The sequence below is a fragment of the Hemiscyllium ocellatum genome, chromosome 5 (assembly GCF_020745735.1).
Source record: "Hemiscyllium ocellatum isolate sHemOce1 chromosome 5, sHemOce1.pat.X.cur, whole genome shotgun sequence".
In the NCBI taxonomy this organism is placed as follows: domain Eukaryota; kingdom Metazoa; phylum Chordata; class Chondrichthyes; order Orectolobiformes; family Hemiscylliidae; genus Hemiscyllium; species Hemiscyllium ocellatum.
The window spans coordinates 138,727,468-138,747,730 of NC_083405.1; the positions used below are offsets into that span (position 1 = coordinate 138,727,468).

At 54.5% G+C, this 20,263-nt stretch overlaps 1 protein-coding gene across 1 annotated transcript in view; it reads right to left on the minus strand.

Moving 5' to 3' along the window:
* Nucleotides 1–17,852: 17,852 nt before the first annotated feature.
* The window catches only part of LOC132816252 (kinesin-like protein KIFC3), a 70,304-nt gene continuing 67,893 nt past the window's right edge, over nt 17,853–20,263 (minus strand). Inside the window, exons 13-15 of the mRNA XM_060825748.1 lie at nt 19,017–19,146; nt 18,657–18,886; nt 17,853–18,026 (exon numbers count right to left, since the gene is read on the minus strand). Of these exons, the coding sequence (XP_060681731.1) occupies nt 17,898–18,026; nt 18,657–18,886; nt 19,017–19,146 (489 nt within the window). The 3' untranslated portion in view covers nt 17,853–17,897. The remainder of the gene's footprint in view (nt 18,027–18,656; nt 18,887–19,016; nt 19,147–20,263) is intronic.

Genomic DNA, 20,263 nt, shown 5'->3' on the forward strand with positions numbered 1-20,263 from the left:
GAGGTTTCAAAGCGAATGAAGTCACTGTTGATGCCGTGTGGACGCAGAGTCAAAGGTGGAAGATGAAACGTTCTTCCTCCGGGCATCAGGGGGCTTGGATTTGGGGGTGGAGGAGGCCCAGGATTTTTTGACTCTGACTGACCAGCATCTGCAGTCCTCACGTTCTCTCTTCCACTGCAAGAGGTTAACCTTCACTGAGGGAGCGCCGCACTGTCGGAGGGTCAGTGCTGAGGGAGCGCCGCACAGTCGGAGGGTCAGTGCTGAGGGAGCGCCGCACTGTCGGAGGGTCAGTGCTGAGGGAGTGCCGCACTGTCGGAGGGTCAGTGCTGAGGGAGCGCCGCACTGTCGGAGGGTCAGTGCTGAGGGAGTGTCGCACTGTCAGAGAGTCAGTGCTGAGGGAGTGGGCACTGTCGGAGGGTCAGTGCTGAGGGAGTGCCGCACTGTCGGAGGATCACTGCTGAGGGAGTGCTGCACTGTCAGACGGTCAGTGCTGAGGGAGTGCCGTACTGTCGGAGAGTCAGTGCTGAGGGAGCGCCGCACTGTCAGAGGGTCAGTGCTGAGGGAGTGTCGCACTGTCAGAGGATCACTGCTGAGGGAGTGCTGCACTGTCAGACGGTCAGTGCTGAGGGAGTGCCGCACTGTCGGAGGGTCAGTGCTGAGGGAGCGCCGCACTGTCAGAGGGTCAGTGCTGAGGGAGTGTCGCACTGTCAGAGGATCACTGCTGAGGGAGTGCTGCACTGTCAGACGGTCAGTGCTGAGGGAGTGCCGTACTGTCGGAGGGTCAGTGCTGAGGGAGTGCTGCACTGTCGGAGGGTCAGTGCTGAGGGAGTGCCGCACTGTCAGAGGGTCAGTGCTGAGGGAGCGCCGCACTGTCGGAGGGTCAGTGCTGAGGGAGTGCCGTACTGTCGGAGGGTCAGTGCTGAGGGAGTGCTGCACTGTTGGAGGGTCAGTGCTGAGGGAGTGTCGCACTGTCAGAGGGTCAGTGCTGAGGGAGTGCCGCACTGTCAGAGGGTCAGTGCTGAGGGAGCGCCGCACTGTCGGAGGGTCAGTGCTGAGGGAGCGCCGCACTGTCAGAGGATCAGTGCTGAGGGAGTACTGCACTGTTGGAGGGTCAGTGCTGAGGGAGTGAATACTGTTGGAGGGTCAGTGCTGAGGAAGCGCCGCACTGTTGGAGGGTCAGTGCTGAGGGAGTGCCACACTGTCGGAGGGTCATAGCTGAGGGAGCGCCGCACTGTCGGAGGGTCAGTGCTGAGGGAGTGCCGTACTGTCGGAGGGTCAGTGCTGAGGGAGTGCCACACTGTCGGAGGGTCATAGCTGAGGGAGCGCCGCACTGTCGGAGGGTCAGTGCTGAGGGAGTGCCGTACTGTCGGAGGGTCAGTGCTGAGGGAGTGCTGCACTGTTGGAGGGTCAGTGCTGAGGGAGTGTCGCACTGTCAGAGGGTCAGTGCTGAGGGAGTGCCGCACTGTCAGGGGGTCAGTGCTGAGGGAGCACCGCACTGTCGGAGGGTCAGTGCTGAGGGAGCGCCGCACTGTCAGAGGATCAGTGCTGAGGGAGTACTGCACTGTTGGAGGGTCAGTGCTGAGGGAGTGAATACTGTTGGAGGGTCAGTGCTGAGGAAGCGCCGCACTGTTGGAGGGTCAGTGCTGAGGGAGTGCCGCACTGTCGGAGGGTCAGTGCTGAGGGAGAGCCGCACTGTCAGAGGGTCAGTGCTGAGGGAGGGGGCACTGTCGGAGGGTCAGTGCTGAGGGAGTGCCGCACTGTCAGAGGGTCAGTGCTGAGGGAGTGCCGCACTGTCGGAGGGTCAGTGCTGAGGGAGCGCCGCACTGTCAGAGGATCAGTGCTGAGGGAGTACTGCACTGTTGGAGGGTCAGTGCTGAGGGAGTGAATACTGTTGGAGGGTCAGTGCTGAGGGAGAGCCGCACTGTCGGAGGGTCAGTGCTGAGGGAGCCCCGCACTGTCGGATGGTCAGTGCTGAGGGAGCCCCGCACTGTCGGATGGTCAGTGCTGAGGGAGTGCCGCACTGTCGGAGGGTCAGTGCTGAGGGAGTGCCGCACTGTCGAAGGGTCAGTAGTGAGGTCCCATCTGCCTTTTCCGATGGTGGCTAAAATGGGAAAGATTTCACTGCTGTTGCGCCTGGCACATCCTCAGGATATCTTGATGCCTTGCAGAGAAGGTTTGTGTTGATGTGAAGTGAGTGTTTTCCCAGAGTAGATCAATGACAGGATGTGCACAGCACGATCCCACGAGCTGCTCTCGCTGGGCTGTGTGTCTGCGAGTTGGGAAATGGGATAGTTATGATGGGAGGGTCCCAGGGTAGGGAGAGGGAGAGGGGGGGAGGACCTCACTGACTGGTCTTCACCGTGATCCTCACCTGCCCTGATGCTGCCCCTGCTCCCACCATCTACTCTGCGGCGTGTTTCAAATTCGTGCAGGTTCTGAAAGCCCCAAGCCATTCCCAGCGGAAAGGGAAATCCTGGACCATGGATCGATCCTGAATCCCAGCCCACGCCCTGAGATGCCAGACGCCGTGTGTGAGGCAGCGGGAACATCGGAGATCTGTGCAGGATCTGGGTCCCACCCCCGTGCGAGGCCGGAGGAGCTGGACAGAGAGAGCAGGCAGGAGGCACTGGACCCTTCCGTCCCCTCTCACCCCCTGCCTCCCCTCAGCTCCTGCTGCAGCTGTGGGTCTCCAGAGACTGGAACCTGCCCCCTCGCTCCTGGCAAGCTCTGCCCTTTTCGGAGTTATCCTGCTCCCCTCCCCCCCCCCCACAGTGTGGTGACTCCTGCCAGTGACAGACTCCCATTACCCCCATCACTACAGCAACCTCCCGACCCCTGGTGCCCTGCCCCCTCGCGTGCTACCCTGCCCCTTGCCCCAGGTTGATCTCAATGTCATGCTGGGTGAATTGCCCCTCCCCCAATAGGAGCGTCTTCAGTGCAGTCTCCATCCTCCCGTCCCTCAGAGGCCCCGGGGATACCCAGTGAGGACCTGACTTCAATCCAGTAGCTACCTGTTCAGCTCTGGGTCAGAGTTCACTCTTATTCCAAGTTGCCCTTCGGAATGTGGGTCATTCGTGTTGAATGATGGTGACTCCCATTCATTCATTCACGGGGAATATCCAAACAAAGAAGATAGCAGCAGGTGGAGACCATTCGGCCCTTCAAACCTGGTCATGGCTGATCATCCATCTGAGTCACCTGCTTCCGCTCCCTGCCCGTACCCTTTCACCTGAAGGACGAGATGGTTTGGCTTCTGTTAGAGAATTCCCCAGGCTCCCCACTCTCGGGGTGAAAACCTTTCTCCCCATCTCTGTCCTTAATGGCCTACCAGTGTGCTATCCTTTGACTGTAACCCCTGGTGCTGAACTTGCCCAGTCATTGGAACACCCTTCCTGCATCTGTGTAGTCCTGTTAAGATTTAGTAGGTATCTATGAAAATCTCTCCTCATTCTAAACTCCTGTGAACTATCCTGTGAATATAATCCTAACCAACCCAGTCACTCATCATCCGTCAGTCCTGCCATCCCAGGAATCAGGATAGTACAATCAAGGGTTATGGAGATAAGACAGGAACCAGATACTGATTAAGGATGATCAACCATGATCATAATGAATGGTGGTGCAGGCTCGAAGGGCAGAATGGCCTACTTCTGCACCTATTGTCTATATTATCTATTGTCAGTCTGGGCAGTATAGAGTCATACAGATGTACAGCACGGAAACAGACCCTTCGGTCTAACCCATCCATGCCGACCGGATATCCCAACCCAATCTAGTCCCACCTGCCAGCACCCGGCCCATATCCCTCCAAACCCTTCCTATTCATATACCCATCCAAATGCCTTAAAAATGTTTCAACTGTACCAGCCTCCACCACACCCTCTGGCAGCTCATTCCATACACGTACCACCCTCTGCGTGAAAAAGTTGCCTCTTAGGTCTCTTTTATATCTTTCCCCTCTCACCCTAAACCTATGCCCTCTAGTTCTGGACTCCCTGACCCCAGGGAAAAGACTTTGTCTATTTACCCTATCCATGCCCCTCATAATTTTGTAAACCTCTATAAGGTCACCCCTCAGCCTCCGACACTCCAGGGAAAACAGCCCCAGCCTGTTCAGCCTCTCCCTGTAGCTCAAATCCTCCAACCCTGGCAACATCCTTGTAAATCTTTTCTGAACCCTTTCAAGTTTCACATCATCTTTCCAATAGGAAGGAGACCAGAATTGTAGGCAATATTCCAACAGTGGCCTAACCAATGTCCTGTACAGCCACAACGTGATCTCCCAACTCCTGTACTCAATACTCTGACCAATAAAGGAAAGCATACCAAACGCCTTCTTCACTATCCTATCTACCTGCGACTCCACTTTCAAGGAGCTATGAACCTGCACTCCAAGGTCTCTTTGTTCAGCAACACTCCCTAGGACCTTACCATTAAGTGTATAAGTCCTGCTAAGATTTGCTTTCCCAAACTGCAGCACCTCGCATTTATCTGAATTAAACTCCATCTGCCACTTCTCAGCCCATTGGCCCATCTGATCAAGATCCTGTTGTAATCTGAGGTAACCTTCTTCGCTGTCCACTACACCTCCAATTTTGGTGTCATCTGCAAACTTACTAACTGTACCTCTTATGCTCACATCCAAATCATTTATGTAAATGACAAAACGTAGAGGACCCAGCACCGATCCTTGTGGCACTCCACTGGTCACAGGCCTCCAGTCTGAAAAACACCACCCTCTGTCTTCTACCTTTGAGCCAGTTCTGTATCCAAATGGCTAGTTCTCCCTGTATTTCGTGAGATCTAATTTTGCTCACCAGTCTCCCATGGGGAACCTTGTCACACGCCTTACTGAAGCCCATATAGATCACGTCCACCACTCTGCCCTCATCAATCCTCTTTGTTACTTCTTCAAAAAACTCAATCAAGTTTGTGAGACATGATTTCCCACGCACAAAGCCATGTTGACTATCCCTAATCAGTCCTTGTCTTTCCAAATACATGTACATCCTGTCCCTCAGGATTCCCTCCAACAACTTGCCCACCACCGAGGTCAGGCTCACTGGTCTATAGTTCCCTGGCTTTTCCTTACCACCCTTCTTAAACTGTGGCACCACGTTAGCCAACCTCCAGTCTTCCAGCACCTCACCTGTGACTATCGATGATACAAATATCTCAGCAAGAGGCCCAGCAATCATTTCCTGAGCTTCCCTCAGAGTTCTAAGATACACCTGATTAGGTCCCAGTGATTTATCCAGCTTCACGCGTTTTAAGACATCCAGCACTTCCTCCTCTGTAATATGGACATTTTTCAAGGTGTCACTATCTATTTCCCTACAGTCTATATCTTCCATATCCTTTTCCACAGTAAACACTGATGCAAAATATTCATTTATTATCTCCCCCATTTTCTGTGGCTCCACACAAAGGCCACCTTGCTGATCTGTGAGGGGCCCTATTCTCTCTCTAGTTACCCTTTTGTCCTTAATATATTTGTAAAAACCCTTTGGATTCTCCTCAACCCTATTTGTCAAAGCTATCTCATGTCCCCTTGTTGACTTGCTGATTTCCCTCTTCAGTATAAATTGAATTCAATTCAAGTATACCCCTACTGCCTTTATACTCTTCTAAGGATTCGCTCGATCTATCCTGTCTATACCTGACATATGCTTCCTTCTTTTTCTTAAACAAACCCTCAATTTCTTTAGTCATCCAGCATTCCCTATACCTACCAGCCTTCCCTTTCACCCTGACAGGAATATACTTTCTCTGGACTCTCGTTATCTCATTTCTGAAGGCTTCCCATTTTCCAGCCGTCCCTTTTCCTGCGAACATCTGTCCCCAATCAGCTTTCAAAAGTTCTTGTCTAATATCGTCAAAATTAGCCTTTCTCCAATTTAGAACTTCAACTTTTAGATCTGGTCTATTCTTTTCCATCACTATTTTGAATCTAATAGAATTATGGTTGCTGGCCCCAAAGTGCTCCCCCACTGACACCTCAGTCACCTGCCCTGCCTTATTTCCCAAGAGTAGGTCAGGTTTTGCACCTTCTCTAGTAGGTACATCCACATACTGAATCAGCTGCAAATGTGTTGCTGGTCAAAGCACAGCAGGTTAGGCAGCATCTCAGGAATAGAGAATTCGACGTTTCGAGCATAAGCCCTTCATCAGGAATTATGCTCGAAACGTCGAATTCTCTATTCCTGAGATGCTGCCTAACCTGCTGTGCTTTGACCAGCAACACATTTGCAGCTGTGATCTCCAGCATCTGCAGATCTCATTTTTTACTCACATACTGAATCAGAAAAGTTTTCTGTACACACTTAATAAATTCCTCTCCATCTAAACCCTTCACACTATGGCAGTCCCAGTCTATGTTTGGAAAGTTAAAATCCCCTACCATAACCACCCAACAGAGTAGAACAGATTTTGTCGTCACGTATACTCAATGAGTAGACTGAAAAGTTTATACATCATCAATACAGCACTGACTTAGAAACGTTGGAGACAAAATCACTGCAGATGCTGGACAAGCAGCAGACTGCGAGATCAGAGCTATGTTCTTCCAGCCTCCTGCTAAGATATAAAAGTACCTCAACACAGCTCCTTACATTACAAGGTTTTAGACAACACAGAAATAAAACATCCAGAATACAGAAGGAAAAGTTCCATCAGCAAACCATGCTGCCACTGAACATCCAGTCCGCATCAAGCCAGGATTCCACCGCCCCACCACACCAACACCGGAAATCATTGCCGAAAGAAGGGAAGCAAAGAGGCAGAAGAAGAAGGAATGAAACACTTGGAGGAAGAAGAGAAGGGAGAGAAGAATACCAGCAGAGCAGGTGGAGTGAATGGTCTCTGGGTGAGAGCATCTACTCCGGCACCATCTTGCAAAAACTATTATTCTTACAGATACCTGAGATCGCCTTGCAGATTCCCTTCTGAATTTCCCGCTGACTATTGGGGGGTCTATAGTACAACCCCAATAACAGGATCATCCCTTTCTTATTTCTCAGCTCCACCCAAATAATTTCCCTGGGCATATTCCCAGGAATATCCTCCCTAAGTACAGCCGTAATGTTATCTCTGATCAAAAACGCCACTCTCCCTCATCTCATGCCCCTTTTGTATCCCTTCCTACTGTATCTACACCCTGGAACATTAAGCAGCCAGTGCTGTCCCTCCCTGAGCTAGGTCTCTGTAATCACTGTGGTATAGACTGGGGACCCTGGATGTCTAGCCCAGTGACATTACTGACTCCTTCTGGTCAGGGTCTCACCAAACTCTTCATCTCCCCCTTCACTCGATCCTCCTACTCCCCTCTCCCTCATCTGTTTATCCACTATCACTTTTAACCACATCAACACAATTCCCTCAATCATTCCCTGTGGCATTGAGATCCCCCATTCCCTGTAGGAGTACATCCCCCATGGGAGTGAGTTCCCCCATACTCTCCCATTCCCTGTGGGAGCGAGTCCCCCATTCCCTGTGGGAGCGAGTTTCCCCATTCCCTGTGGGAGTGAGTTCCCCCTTTCCCTGTCAGAATGAATCCTGTCCCCCCATTCCCTGTGGGAGTGAGTTCCCCATTCCCCCCCCATTCCCTGTGGGAGTACAGCCCCCATGGGAGTGAGTTCCCCCATTCTCCCCCGTTCCCTGGGGGAGTGAGCCCCCCTCATTCTTCCTGCTGTGTGGGTGAAGATGTTTGCCCAGATGGGGTTTATTGGTGACTGGTGCTGATGAGCCTGTGTCCTGATCTACCCCAGAGCTATAAACATCTTCTCTTGTGTTTTGCCTGTTGAATATTTCCGTCATGTGTTGGGTGTCACTCAGCGCTCTGCCTCCTGTTTTACAGCGGGGTCCAGATCCCAGGGCCCTGTGAGTGAGTATAGGGCTCTGTGCACACATCTTTCACAGCCAGTTACATCCACGGGAACTGTTTATTAAAGGGATTACAGACAGGAATAAAGCTGGTTACAGGCAGACAGGATTATACAGACAGACAGGGACAGTAAAGACATGCAGACATAGAGAGAGACAGGCAGGAAGATAGTTGCTGTGACGGTCCCAAGTCACCAGCCCGTTACAGCTGAAACATCAGGTTCTTATCATTACTGTGGGATGTGGGTGTCTCTGGCTGGGCCCAGCATTTATTGCCCGTCCCTAGTTGCTCCTTGAGAAGGTGGGCGTGAGCTGCCATCTTGATCCACTGCAGTCCATGTGCTGTATATAGATCCATAATGCCCTTTGGGAGGGAATTCCAGGATTCTGACCCAGTGACAGTGAAGGAGCGGTGATATATTTCCAAGTCAGGATGGTGAGTGGCTCGGAGGGGAACTTGCAGGGGGTGGGGTTCCCGTGTACCTGCTGCCCTTGTCCTTCTAGATGGAAGTGGTTGTGGGTTTGGAAGGTGCTGTCTGAGGGTCTTTGTTGAATTTCTGCAGAGCATCTTGGAGACAGTACACACTGCTGTTACTGAGTGTGGGTGGGGGAGGGAGGGGACGGTACACACTGCTGTTACTGAGTGTGGGTGGGGGAGGGAGGGGACGATACACACTGCTGTTACTGAGTGTGGGTGGGGGGAGGGAGGGGACGATACACACTGCTGTTACTGAGTGTGGGTGGGGGAGGGAGGGGACGGTACACACTGCTGCTACTGAGCGTGGGTGGGGGAGGGAGGGAACGGTACACACCGCCGTTACTGAGCGTGGGTGGGGGGAGGGAGGGGATGGTACACACTGCCGTTACTGAGCGTGGGTGGGAGAGGGAGGGGATGGTACACACTGCTGTTACTGAGTGTGGGTGGGGGAGGGAGAGGATGATACACACTGCTGTTACTGAGTGTGGGTGAGGGAGGGAGGGGATGGTACACACTGCTGTTACTGAGCGTGGGTGGGGGGGAGGGTACACACTGCTGTTACTGAGCGTGGGTGGGAGAGGGAGGGGACGGTACACACTGCTGTTACTGAGCATGGGTGGGGGAGGGAGGGGACGGTACACACTGCTGTTACTGAGCGTGGGTGAGGGATGGAGGGGACGGTACACACTGCTGTTACTGAGTGTGGGTGAGGGATGGAGGGGACGGTACACACTGCTGTTACTGAGCGTGGGTGAGGGATGGAGGGGACGGTACACACTGCTGTTACTGAGCGTGGGTGGGGGATGGAGGGGACGGTACACACTGCTGTTACTGAGCGTGGGTGGGGGAGGGAGGGGATGGTACACACTGCTGTTACTGAGCGTGGGTGGGGGAGGGAGGGGACGGTACACACTGCCGTTACTGAGAGGGGGGGGGAGGGGACGGTACACACTGCTGTTACTGAGTGTGGGTGGGGGAGGGAGGGGACGGTACACACTGCCGTTACTGAGTGTGGGTGGGGGAGGGAGGGGACGGTACACACTGCCGTTACTGAGAGGGGGGGGGGGAGGGAGGGGACGGTACACACTGCCGTTACTGAGTGTGGGTGCGAGAGGGAGGGAACGGTACACACTGCTGTTACTGAGCGTGGGTGGGGGAGGGAGGGGACGGTACACACTGCTGTTACTGAGCGTGGGTGGGGGGAGGGAGGGGACGGTACACACTGCTGTTACTGAGCGTGGGTGGGGGAGGGAGGGGACGGTACACACTGCTGTTACTGAGCGTGGGTGGGGGAGGGAGGGGACGGTACACACTGCTGTTACTGAGTGTGGGTGGGGGAGGGAGGGGACGGTACACACTGCTGCTACTGAGTGTGGGTGGGGGAGGGAGGGGACGGTACACACTGCTGTTACTGAGTGTGGGTGGGGGGTGAGGGAGGGGATGTTTGTGGATGTGGGGCCAATCAAGCGGCTGCTTTGTCCTGATGGTGTCAAGCTGCTCAAGTGTTGTCAGAGCTGCCCCCACCCAGGGGCAAGTGGGGAGTATTCCATCACCCTCCTGACTTGTACCTTGTAGATGGTGGACAGGTTTGGGGTGTCAGGTGGTGAGTTACTTGCTGCAGGATTCCCAGCCTCTGACCTGCTCCTGTAGTCACTGTGTTTATATGGTGAACCTAGTCGAGTTTCTGGTCACTGGTAACCCCAAGGATGTTGACAGTGGGGGGCAGGGGGGGTCAGCAATGGTGACCCCTTCTGTGTATCTCCTCCAGACAGCAGTCAGTGCAAAAGGAACCTGACAGGAAGTGAACCAGGAAGGAAGGAACTCGGAATAAACAAAACAGTGTCACCCGCCACTCAGGGCAGAACACCAGGAATGTCTGAGCATCAGCTCCATGTTGCTGAGACCGAGGAGACACAGACAGTCACAGACCATCACCAGCTACGATGAGATGGGTCTGGGGAGTGGGGTAAGGACTGATTTCCACAGCCCAGCGCTGTGTCGGCCGGCCGGACTGGGTAAGAACAGCCGGTGTCCTCTCCCAAGGGACAGGAGGGAACTGTATTGCAAACAGAAATCAGATGTTCAGCATCTCAAGCTAATCAGCATCGAAACCGCCAGCCTCCTGTCCATTACAGTTAGTACCATTGACTGGGGTCAGTCTCAGTTCACCCACAGCTTTCTGAGGGGAGAGACGTTTTAAATCTGAGAATGATAAACTTTTGTTGAGCAAAGGGATTCTGGGATATGGGTCAAAGGCCTTAGATCGGCCATAATCTCCTTGAATGGTGGAACAGGCTTGAGGGAATGAGAGAGTGCACAGACTGAGGGTAATCAGTGAAACAGGCGACAGGGACACAAGGAGAAATGTTTATTCATGCAGCGAGTGGTCAGGGCCGAGGACACACTGTGCTGGAGTGTGGGGGATACAGGGTTAATCAACACTTCATCAGGGAATGACTGACAGGGAACCATGTGCTAGCCTCAAGGGGGAATGGCTACGAGGAGAGACTCATCCGGAGAGCTGCTGTAGACAGGATGGGCTGAATGGCTTCCTCCAATACTGTAACGATGCTGTGAATGTGCCGGGGGGGAGTGTAGCATCTGAGAAATTATTCATCACCAGGAGAGTTTACACCAGGTTTAGTGATCCTCGAAATATCAATGGAATACAGAGCTACCTCGGAGGGGAGGCAGGCAGGATGTCACTGGGACAGTAATTCGGAGTCCCAGGTTAATGTTGTCTCAAATCCAACTGCTGCAGGTGGTGAAATATGAATTCAGTTTTCAAAAATCTACAATAAACAAAATCTTGTGTAATGGTGACCATGTAACCACTAATGTCCTCACCTGGTCAGGCCTACATGTGACTCCAGACCCACAGCAATGCTCACTCTCCTCTGGGCAATTAGGGATGGCCAAACGGTTTAAAACATAACTAAAGCAGCATGAATCTCTCATACAGAGAACCTTCTCAAATGCCTTCTAAGTTATCCAAATATACAATATCCACAGAAATAACCATTGTGTGTCTGTGTGAGAGTGTGTGTGTGTTTGTGTGAGAGTGTGTGAGTGTGTGTGTGTTTGTGTGTGTCTGTGTATCTGTGTGAGTGTGGGGGATACAGGGTTAATCAACATTTCATAAGGGAATGACTGACAGGGAGAGTGTGTCTGTGTAAGAGTGTGTGTGTGTGTGAGTGTCTGTGTGAGTGTGTGTATGTGTATGAGAGTTTGTGTGTGTGTGTATCTGTGTGTTAGTGTCCGTGTGAATGTGTGTTTATGTGAGTGTGTGTGTCTGTGTGTGTTAGTGTCTGTGTGTATGTGTCTGTCTGTGTGTTAGTGACTGTGTGAGTGTGTTTGTGTGAGAGTGTGTGTGTGTTTGTGTGAGAGTGTGTGTGTTTGTGTGAGAGTGTGTGTGTGTTTGTGTGTGTGTGAGTGTGTATGTGTGTGTTAGTATCTGTGTGAGAGTGTGTGTGTTTGTGTGAGTGTGTGTTTGTGTGAGAGTGTGTTTGTGTGAAAGTGTGTGTGAGAGTGTGTGTGTTAGTGTCTGTGTAAGAGTGTGTGTGTGAGTGTATGTGTGTGTTAGTGTCTGTGTGTGAGTGTGTGTTAGTGTCTGTGTGAGAGTGTGTTTGTGTGAGAGTGTGTGTGTGTTAGTGTCTGTGTGAGAGTGTGTGAGTGTGTGTTAGTGTCTGTGCGAGAGTGTGTTTGTGTGAGAGTGTGTGTGTGTTAGTGTCTGTGTGAGTGTGTGTTAGTGTCTGTGTGAGAGTGTGTGAGTGTGTGTTGGTGTCTGTGTGAGAGTGTGTTTGTGTGAAAGTGTGTTTGTGTGAGAGTGTCTGTGTGAGAGTGTGTGTGTGTTAGTGTCTCTGTGAGAGTGTGCGTGTGTGTGTGAGTGTATGTGTGTCTTAGTGTCTGTGTGAGAGTGTGTATGTGTGTGAGTATGTGTCTGTCTGTGTGTTTGTGTGGGAGTGTGTGTGTGTTTGTGTGAGAGTATGTTTGTGAGAGTGTGTGTGTTAGTGTCTGTGTGAGTGTGTGTTTTTGTGTGAGAGTATGTTTGTGAGAGTGTGTGTGTTAGTGTCTGTGTGTGTGTCTGTGTGAGTGTGTGTGTTAGTGTCTGTGTAAGAGTGTGTGTGTGTTAGTGTGAGAGTGTGTGTGTTAGTGTCTGTGTGAGAGTGTGTGTGTGTGAGAGTGAGTGTGTGTTTTTGTGTGAGTGTGTGTGTGAGAGTGTGTGTGTGTTAGTGTCTGTGTGAGTGTGTGTGTGTATTTGTGTGAGTGTGTGTTTTAGTGTCTGTGTGAGAGTGTGTGTGTGTTAGTGTCTGTGTGTGTGTGTGTGTATTTGTGTGAGTGTGTGTTTTAGTGTCTGTGTGTTAGTGTCTGTGTGAGAGTATGTGTGAGTGTTTGTATGAGAGTGTGTGTGAGTCTGTGTGAGAGTGTGTGTGTGTTTGTGTGATAGTGTGTGTGTGTGCTAGTGTCTGTGTAAGAGTGTGTGTGTGAGTGTCTGTGTGAGAGTGTGTGTGTGTGAGTCTGTGTGAGAGTGTGTGTGTGAGAGTGTGTGTGTTAGTGTCTGTGTGTGTGTGAGTGTGTGTGTGAGTGTGTGTGAGACTGTGAAGCTAGTTAGCTGTACCTTTATAAATCCACACCAATGGGTCTGTAATTCGGTTTTAAACACCGGCTCCCTGATAACAGATTCCAGACATTTCTCTCTCCCTCTCCCGCTATCATTATCCGGGTGTTCTTGTTCCCATAACTCCAACAATAACCCAAAACCAATGCCACAAACCCCTGTCCCTTCAATGTTTTCGAAAATGTATACCATTCCTTCTTCCTGGTCTTTTAAATTCATTCACCTGTGGGCACTATTGTGCCACAGATTTGTCACAATGCAGAGAGAAGCCATTCAGCCCATTGTTCCTGTACTGGTTCCACCCCCACTCCCATTCTCCTGCCTATTCTCCATCTCCAGCCACCATTACAATCCAAATGATCATCCAACTCCCTCTTATTTGCCTGATTCAAACCTGTGTGAGAGTGTCTGTGAGTGTGTGTGTGTCTGTGAGTGTGTGTCTGTGTGAGTGTGTGTCTGTGTGTGTACGTGCCTGTGTGTGTGTCTGTGTGCCTGTGTGTGTGTGTCTGTGTGAGAGTGTGTGTGTGTGAGAGTGTGTGTGTGTGAGTGTGTGTCTGTGTGAGAGTGTGTCTGTGTGCCTGTGTGAGTGTGTGCCTGTGTGAGTGTGTGTCTGTGTGAGAGTGTGTGTGAGTGTGTGTCTGTGTGAGTGTGTGTGTCTGTGTGAGTGTGTGTGTCTGTGTGAGTGTGTCTGTGTGAGTGTGTGTCTGTGTGAGAGTGTGTCTGTGTGTCTGTGTGAGAGTGTCTGTGAGTGTGTGTGTCTGTGAGTGTGTGTCTGTGTGAGTGTGTCTGTGTGAGAGTGTGTGTGAGAGTGTGTGTGAGAGTGTGTGTGAGTGTGTGTGTGTCTGTGAGAGTGTGTGAGTGTGTGTCTGTGTGTTTGTGTGTGTCTGTGTGAGAGTATGTGTGTGAGAGTGTGTGTGTCTGTGTGAGAGTGTGTGTGTATGTCTGTCCCACCCCTCCCACCGTCATAATCGGCAAGACGAGAATTCATTGCCCTGTCCTTAATTGCCCCTTGAGGGTGAGCTGCCTGCTTTATCACTTGGCCAGTCCGGGGTCAATGCCATCACTGTGGGACTGGAGTCACATAGAGTTCAGACCAGGTAAGAGAGGCTATTAGAGAATAAGACGGGTTTGGACAAGAATTGCTCACCATTTCATGGCCACCATCGTTGAGACTAGCTTTGCATTCCAGATTCTTATTCGATGAATTAAAAGTTACCTCCCGGCTGGTAATAACACCCATATCACAGCCACTAGGATAGAACACCCTCAGCCCCATCATTAATCACTTTTATCAAACCCACTAACATCCTTTCCCTGATTGAACTCTCAGACAGTACACCCCAGACCCTAACCCCTCGAGTGACCCTCCTCCTCCCCCCTCACTCTCAGACAGTACACCCCAGACCCTAACCCCTCGAGTGACCCTCCTCCTCCCCCCTCACTCTCAGACAGTACACCCCAGACCCTAACCCCTCGAGTGACCCTCCCCCTCCCCCCTCACTCTCAGACAGTACACCCCAGACCCTAACCCCTCGTGTGACCCTCCCCCTCCCCCCACACTCTCAGACAGTACACCCCAGACCCTAACCCCTCGAGTGAACCTCCCCCTCCCCCCACACTCTCAGACAGTACACCCCAGACCCTAACCCCTCGTGTGACCCTCCCCCTCCCCCCACACTCTCAGACAGTACACCCCAGACCCTAACCCCTCGAGTGAACCTCCCCCTCCCCCCACACTCTCAGACAGTACACCCCAGACCCTAACCCCTCGAGTGAACCTCCCCCTCCCCCCACACTCTCAGACAGTACACCCCAGACCCTAACCCCTCGAGTGACCCTCCCCTCCCCCCACACTCTCAGACAGTACACCCCAGACCCTAACCCCTCGAGTGACCCTCCTCCTCCCCCCTCACTCTCAGACAGTACACCCCAGACCCTAACCCCTCGAGTGACCCTCCTCCTCCCCCCTCACTCTCAGACAGTACACCCCAGACCCTAACCCCTCGAGTGACCCTCCCCCTCCCCCCTCACTCTCAGACAGTACACCCCAGACCCTAACCCCTCGTGTGACCCTCCCCCTCCCTCCACACTCTCAGACAGTACACCCCAGACCCTAACCCCTCGTGTGACCCTCCCCCCCCCCCCACACTCTCAGACAGTACACCCCAGACCCTAACCCCTCGAGTGAACCTCCCCCTCCCCCCACACTCTCAGACAGTACACCCCAGACCCTAACCCCTCGTGTGACCCTCCCCCTCCCCCCACACTCTCAGACAGTACACCCCAGACCCTAACCCCTCGAGTGAACCTCCCCCTCCCCCCACACTCTCAGACAGTACACCCCAGACCCTAACCCCTCGAGTGAACCTCCCCCTCCCCCCACACTCTCAGACAGTACACCCCAGACCCTAACCCCTCGTGTGACCCTCCCCTCCCCCCACACTCTCAGACAGTACACCCCAGACCCTAACCCCTCGAGTGAACCTCCCCCTCCCCCCACATTCTCAGACAGTACACCCCAGACCCTAACCCCTCGAGTGAACCTCCCCCTCCCCCCACACTCTCAGACAGTACACCCCAGACCCTAACCCCTCGAGTGACTCTCCCCCACCCCCTCACTCTCAGACAGTACACCCCAGACCCTAACCGCTCGAGTGAACCTCCCCCTCCCCCCTCACTCTCAGACAGTACACCCCAGACCCTAACCCCTCGAGTGACCCTCCCCCTCCCCACACACTCTCAGACAGTACACCCCAGACCCTAACCCCTCGAGTGAACCTCCCCCTCCCCCCACACTCTCAGACAGTACACCCCAGACCCTAACCCCTCGAGTGACTCTCCCCCACCCCCTCACTCTCAGACAGTACACCCCAGACCCTAACCGCTCGAGTGAACCTCCCCCTCCCCCCTCACTCTCAGACAGTACACCCCAGACCCTAACCCCTCGAGTGACCCTCCCCCTCCCCCCACACTCTCAGACAGTACACCCCAGACCCTAACCCCTCGAGTGAACCTCCCCCTCCCCCCACACTCTCAGACAGTACACCCCAGACCCTAACCCCTCGAGTGACCCTCCCCCTCCCCCCACACTCTCAGACAGTACACCCCAGACCCTAACCCCTCGAGTGAACCTCCCTCCCCCCTCACTCTCAGACAGTACACCCCAGACCCTAACCCCTCGAGTGACCCTCCTCCTCCCCCCTCACTCTCAGACAGTACACCCCAGACCCTAACCCCTCGAGTGACCCTCCTTCTCCCCCCTCACTCTCAGACAGTACACCTCAGACCCTAACCCCTCAAGTGAACCCCCCTCCCCCCTCACTCTCTGACAGTACACCCCAGACCCTAACCCCTCGAGTGACCCTCCCCCTCCCCCTCACTCTCAGACAGTACACCCCAGACCCTAACCCCTCGAGTGACCCTCCCCCACCCCCTCACTCTCAGACAGTACACCCCAGACCCTAACCCCTCGAGTGACTCTCCCCCTCCCCCCCTCACTCTCAGACAGTACACCCCAGACCCTAACCCCTCGAGTGACCCTCCTCCTCCCCCCTCACTCTCAGACAGTACACCCCAGACCCTAACCCCTCGAGTGAACCTCCCCCTCCCCCCACACTCTCAGACAGTACACCCCAGACCCTAACCCCTCGAGTGAACCTCCCCCTCCCCCCTCACTCTCAGACAGTACACTCCAGACCCTAACCCCTCGAGTGACCCTCCCCCTCCCCCCTCACTCTCAGACAGTACACCCCAGACCCTAACCCCTCGAGTGACCCTCCCCCTCCCCCCACACTCTCAGACAGTACACCCAGACCCTAACCCCTCGAGTGAACCTCCCCCTCCCCCCACACTCTCAGACAGTACACCCCAGACCCTAACCCCTCGAGTAACCCTCCCCCCACACTCTCAGACAGTACACCCCAGACCCTAACCCCTCGAGTGACCCTCCTCCTCCCCCTCACTCTCAGACAGTACACCCCAGACCCTAACCGCTCGAGTGAACCTCCCCCTCCCCCCTCACTCTCAGACAGTACACCCCAGACCCTAACCCCTTGAGTGAACCTCCCTCCCCCCTCACTCTCAGACAGGACACCCCAGACCCGAACCCCTCGAGTGACTCTCCCCCCTCCCCCCTCACTCTCAGACAGTACACCCCAGACCCTAACCTCTTGAGTGACTCTCCCCCCTCCCCCACACCGTATCCCTCTCAGTTCCGAACTCTGTGATGAAATGTCCTCTTGATCTTTATATCCCCAGTGGAATCTGACCCAGGTCTCCAATCTCCCCAAACTCTGAGGTACCCCATCTCTGAAACCATTCTTATGAATCTTGGTGAACTGGGTGGTGGGGGTGGGGTTGGGGGGGGGGGGGGGGTGGAGGGGTGGGGGGGTTGCATTTGGAAATTTCCGAAGGGTTTCTGGCGAGTAACTGGTTCCCATGGGGGTAAGGGAGGGAGCCCTGAACAAACTGGGCAGGTGGGCTTGGGGGTGAGGGGTGAGGGGTGGGGGAATGGGGTCATCGAGAAGCAATTCCTCCTCCAAAGGGCAGTGAGGATCTGGAACGTTCTCTCTGAAAGGTCAGGTCACTGGGTAAAATTATTGAAGGCTATGCTCAAAAGATAGTGAAAGGATATTCGGGTACAGATCAAACTGAATGTGAACAGCTTCAAGGGCCAGAATGGCCTCCTGTATGCTAGCCCCCTGTATAAAGCCCCTTCAATTGCACCCTCTTCCCTCTCTATGATCCGGATACAAGGGACCCAATGGTGCCCATTCTCACACCCCAATACTCGCCTGTCCACCCAGATAGGGGGTAGGGGCATGGGCAGAATAGGGCTGGCTACCCAGCAATGGAAGCCATGGTGGGCTAGTCTTCAGAGAGGGGCAGAATGGATTCCAGCAGGGCGCTGGGGGCAGCCTGTCAGGACCATGCCTCGTTCCCTGCTCCCAGCAGGCACTGGATAGCAGGGCCCTGCTGGACCTTGCACACTCGCTGAGCAAACTTCAGGGAACACACCGACTCTGCCACATCCCTCACCAGGGGGGAGACCTGGGGACAGGGGGAGAGCGGATTAATCACTGCCACACCCCACTCCCCCAGCACACCCCCTCCCCCAGCACACACACCCCTCCCCCAGCACACACTCCCCCTCCCCCTGCACACACACCCCTTCCCCAGCACACACTCCCCCTTCCCCAGCACACACCCTCCCCCAGCACACCCCCCTCCCCCAGCACACCCCCTTCCCCCAGCACAGACCCCCTCCCCCAGCACACACACCCCTCCCCCAGCACACCCCCCTCCCCCAGCACAGACCCCCTCCCCCAGCACACACACCCCTCCCCCAGCACACACTCCCCCTCCCCCAGCACAGACCCCCTCCCCCAGCACACACTCCCCCTCCCCCTGCACACACACCCCTTCCCCAGCACACACTCCCCCTTCCCCAGCACACACCCTCCCCCAGCACACCCCCCTCCCCCAGCACACCCCCTTCCCCCAGCACAGACCCCCTCCCACAGCACACCCCCCTCCCCTAGCACAGACCCCCTCCCCCAGCACACCCCCCTCCCCCAGCACAGACCCCCTCCCACAGCACACCCCCCTCCCCTAGCACAGACCCCCTCCCCCAGCACACTGACACACACACACACACACACCGGCAGAGCCCGCGGTTACCTGGACCACCATGACAGTTTTGTTGCCCTGTCGGAGGGAGTCCTGCAGCAGGTACGTCAGTTTGGAATTCCTGAAGGGGATATGGTTTCGTTTGACCCTCAGAGCGTGGATCACATCCCCCAGAGCCAGCAGGGACCTGTTAATGTTCTGAGCTTCCTTCAGCCTCTCTCCCTGCGCTCCTGACTTCCACACTCGCTCTGACCCGGCCAAATCCACCAGGTTCAACCGCCCTGCCAAACACAACACCCTCAGGGTTACCCCCACCGACACTGCCGAGGGAGGGGACGGTGGGGGACGGGGGGTGGGGGCGATGTGTCAGAGCTGGGGTGTGGGTGGGGGGGGTCTCAGGGACATACCCACCTGTTGTGCTGCTGTTGGTTCTGGTGTTGGTGCCCGTCACTGTGACAGCCAACAGCACGTGGGAACGGGAACTCTGCTCATTCATATTGGTCTCCTGGGCCACTCTGTGCCGTCTTCCCAAGGCCAGAAACTGGGGAGAGAGAGAGAGTGTCAGAGTGAGGGGAGAGAGAGAGAGAGTGTCAGAGTGAGGGGAGAGAGAGAGTGTCAGAGTGAGGGGGGAGAGAGAGAGAGAGTGTCAGAGTGAGGGGAGAGAGAGAGAGAGAGTGTCAGAGTGAGGGGAGAGAGAGAGAGTGTGTCAGAGTGAGGGAGAGAGAGAGTGTCAGAGTGAGGGGAGAGAGAGAGAGAGAGTGTCAGAGTGAGGGGAGAGAGAGAGAGTGTGTCAGAGTGAGGGGAGAGAGAGAGAGTGTGTCAGAGTGAGGGGAGAGAGAGAGAGAGTGTCAGAGTGAGGGGAGAGAGAGAGTGTCGGAGTGAGGGGGGAGAGAGAGAGTGTGTCAGAGTGAGGGGGGGAGAGAGAGAGTGTGTCAGAGTGAGGGGAGAGAGAGAGAGAGTGTCAGAGTGAGGGGGGGAGAGAGAGAGTGTGTCAGAGTGAGGGGGGGAGAGAGAGAGAGTGTCAGAGTGAGGGGAGAGAGAGAGAGAGTGTCAGAGTGAGGGGAGAGAGAGAGAGAGTGTCAGAGTGAGGGGGGGAGAGAGAGAGAGTGTCAGAGTGAGGGGAGAGAGAGAGTGTCAGAGTGAGGGGGGAGAGAGAGAGAGTGTCAGAGTGAGGGGGGGAGAGAGAGAGTGTCAGAGTGAGGGGGAGAGAGAGAGAGTGTGTCAGAGTGAGGGGAGAGAGAGAGAGAGTGTCAGAGTGAGGGGGGGAGAGAGAGAGAGTGTCAGAGTGAGGGGAGAGAGAGAGAGAGTGTCAGAGTGAGGGGAGAGAGAGAGAGAGTGTCAGAGTGAGGGGAGAGAGAGAGAGTGTCAGAGTGAGGGGAGAGAGAGAGAGAGTGTCAGAGTGAGGGGGGAGAGAGAGAGAGTGTCAGAGTGAGGGGAGAGAGAGAGAGTGAGGGGAGAGAGAGAGAGAGTGTCAGAGTGAGGGGGAGAGAGAGAGTGTCAGAGTGAGGGGAGAGAGAGAGAGAGTGTCAGAGTGAGGGGAGAGAGAGAGAGAGTGTCAGAGTGAGGGGGGAGAGAGAGAGAGTGTCAGAGTGAGGGGGGAGAGAGAGAGAGTGTCAGAGTGAGGGGAGAGAGAGAGAGAGAGTGTCAGAGTGAGGGCC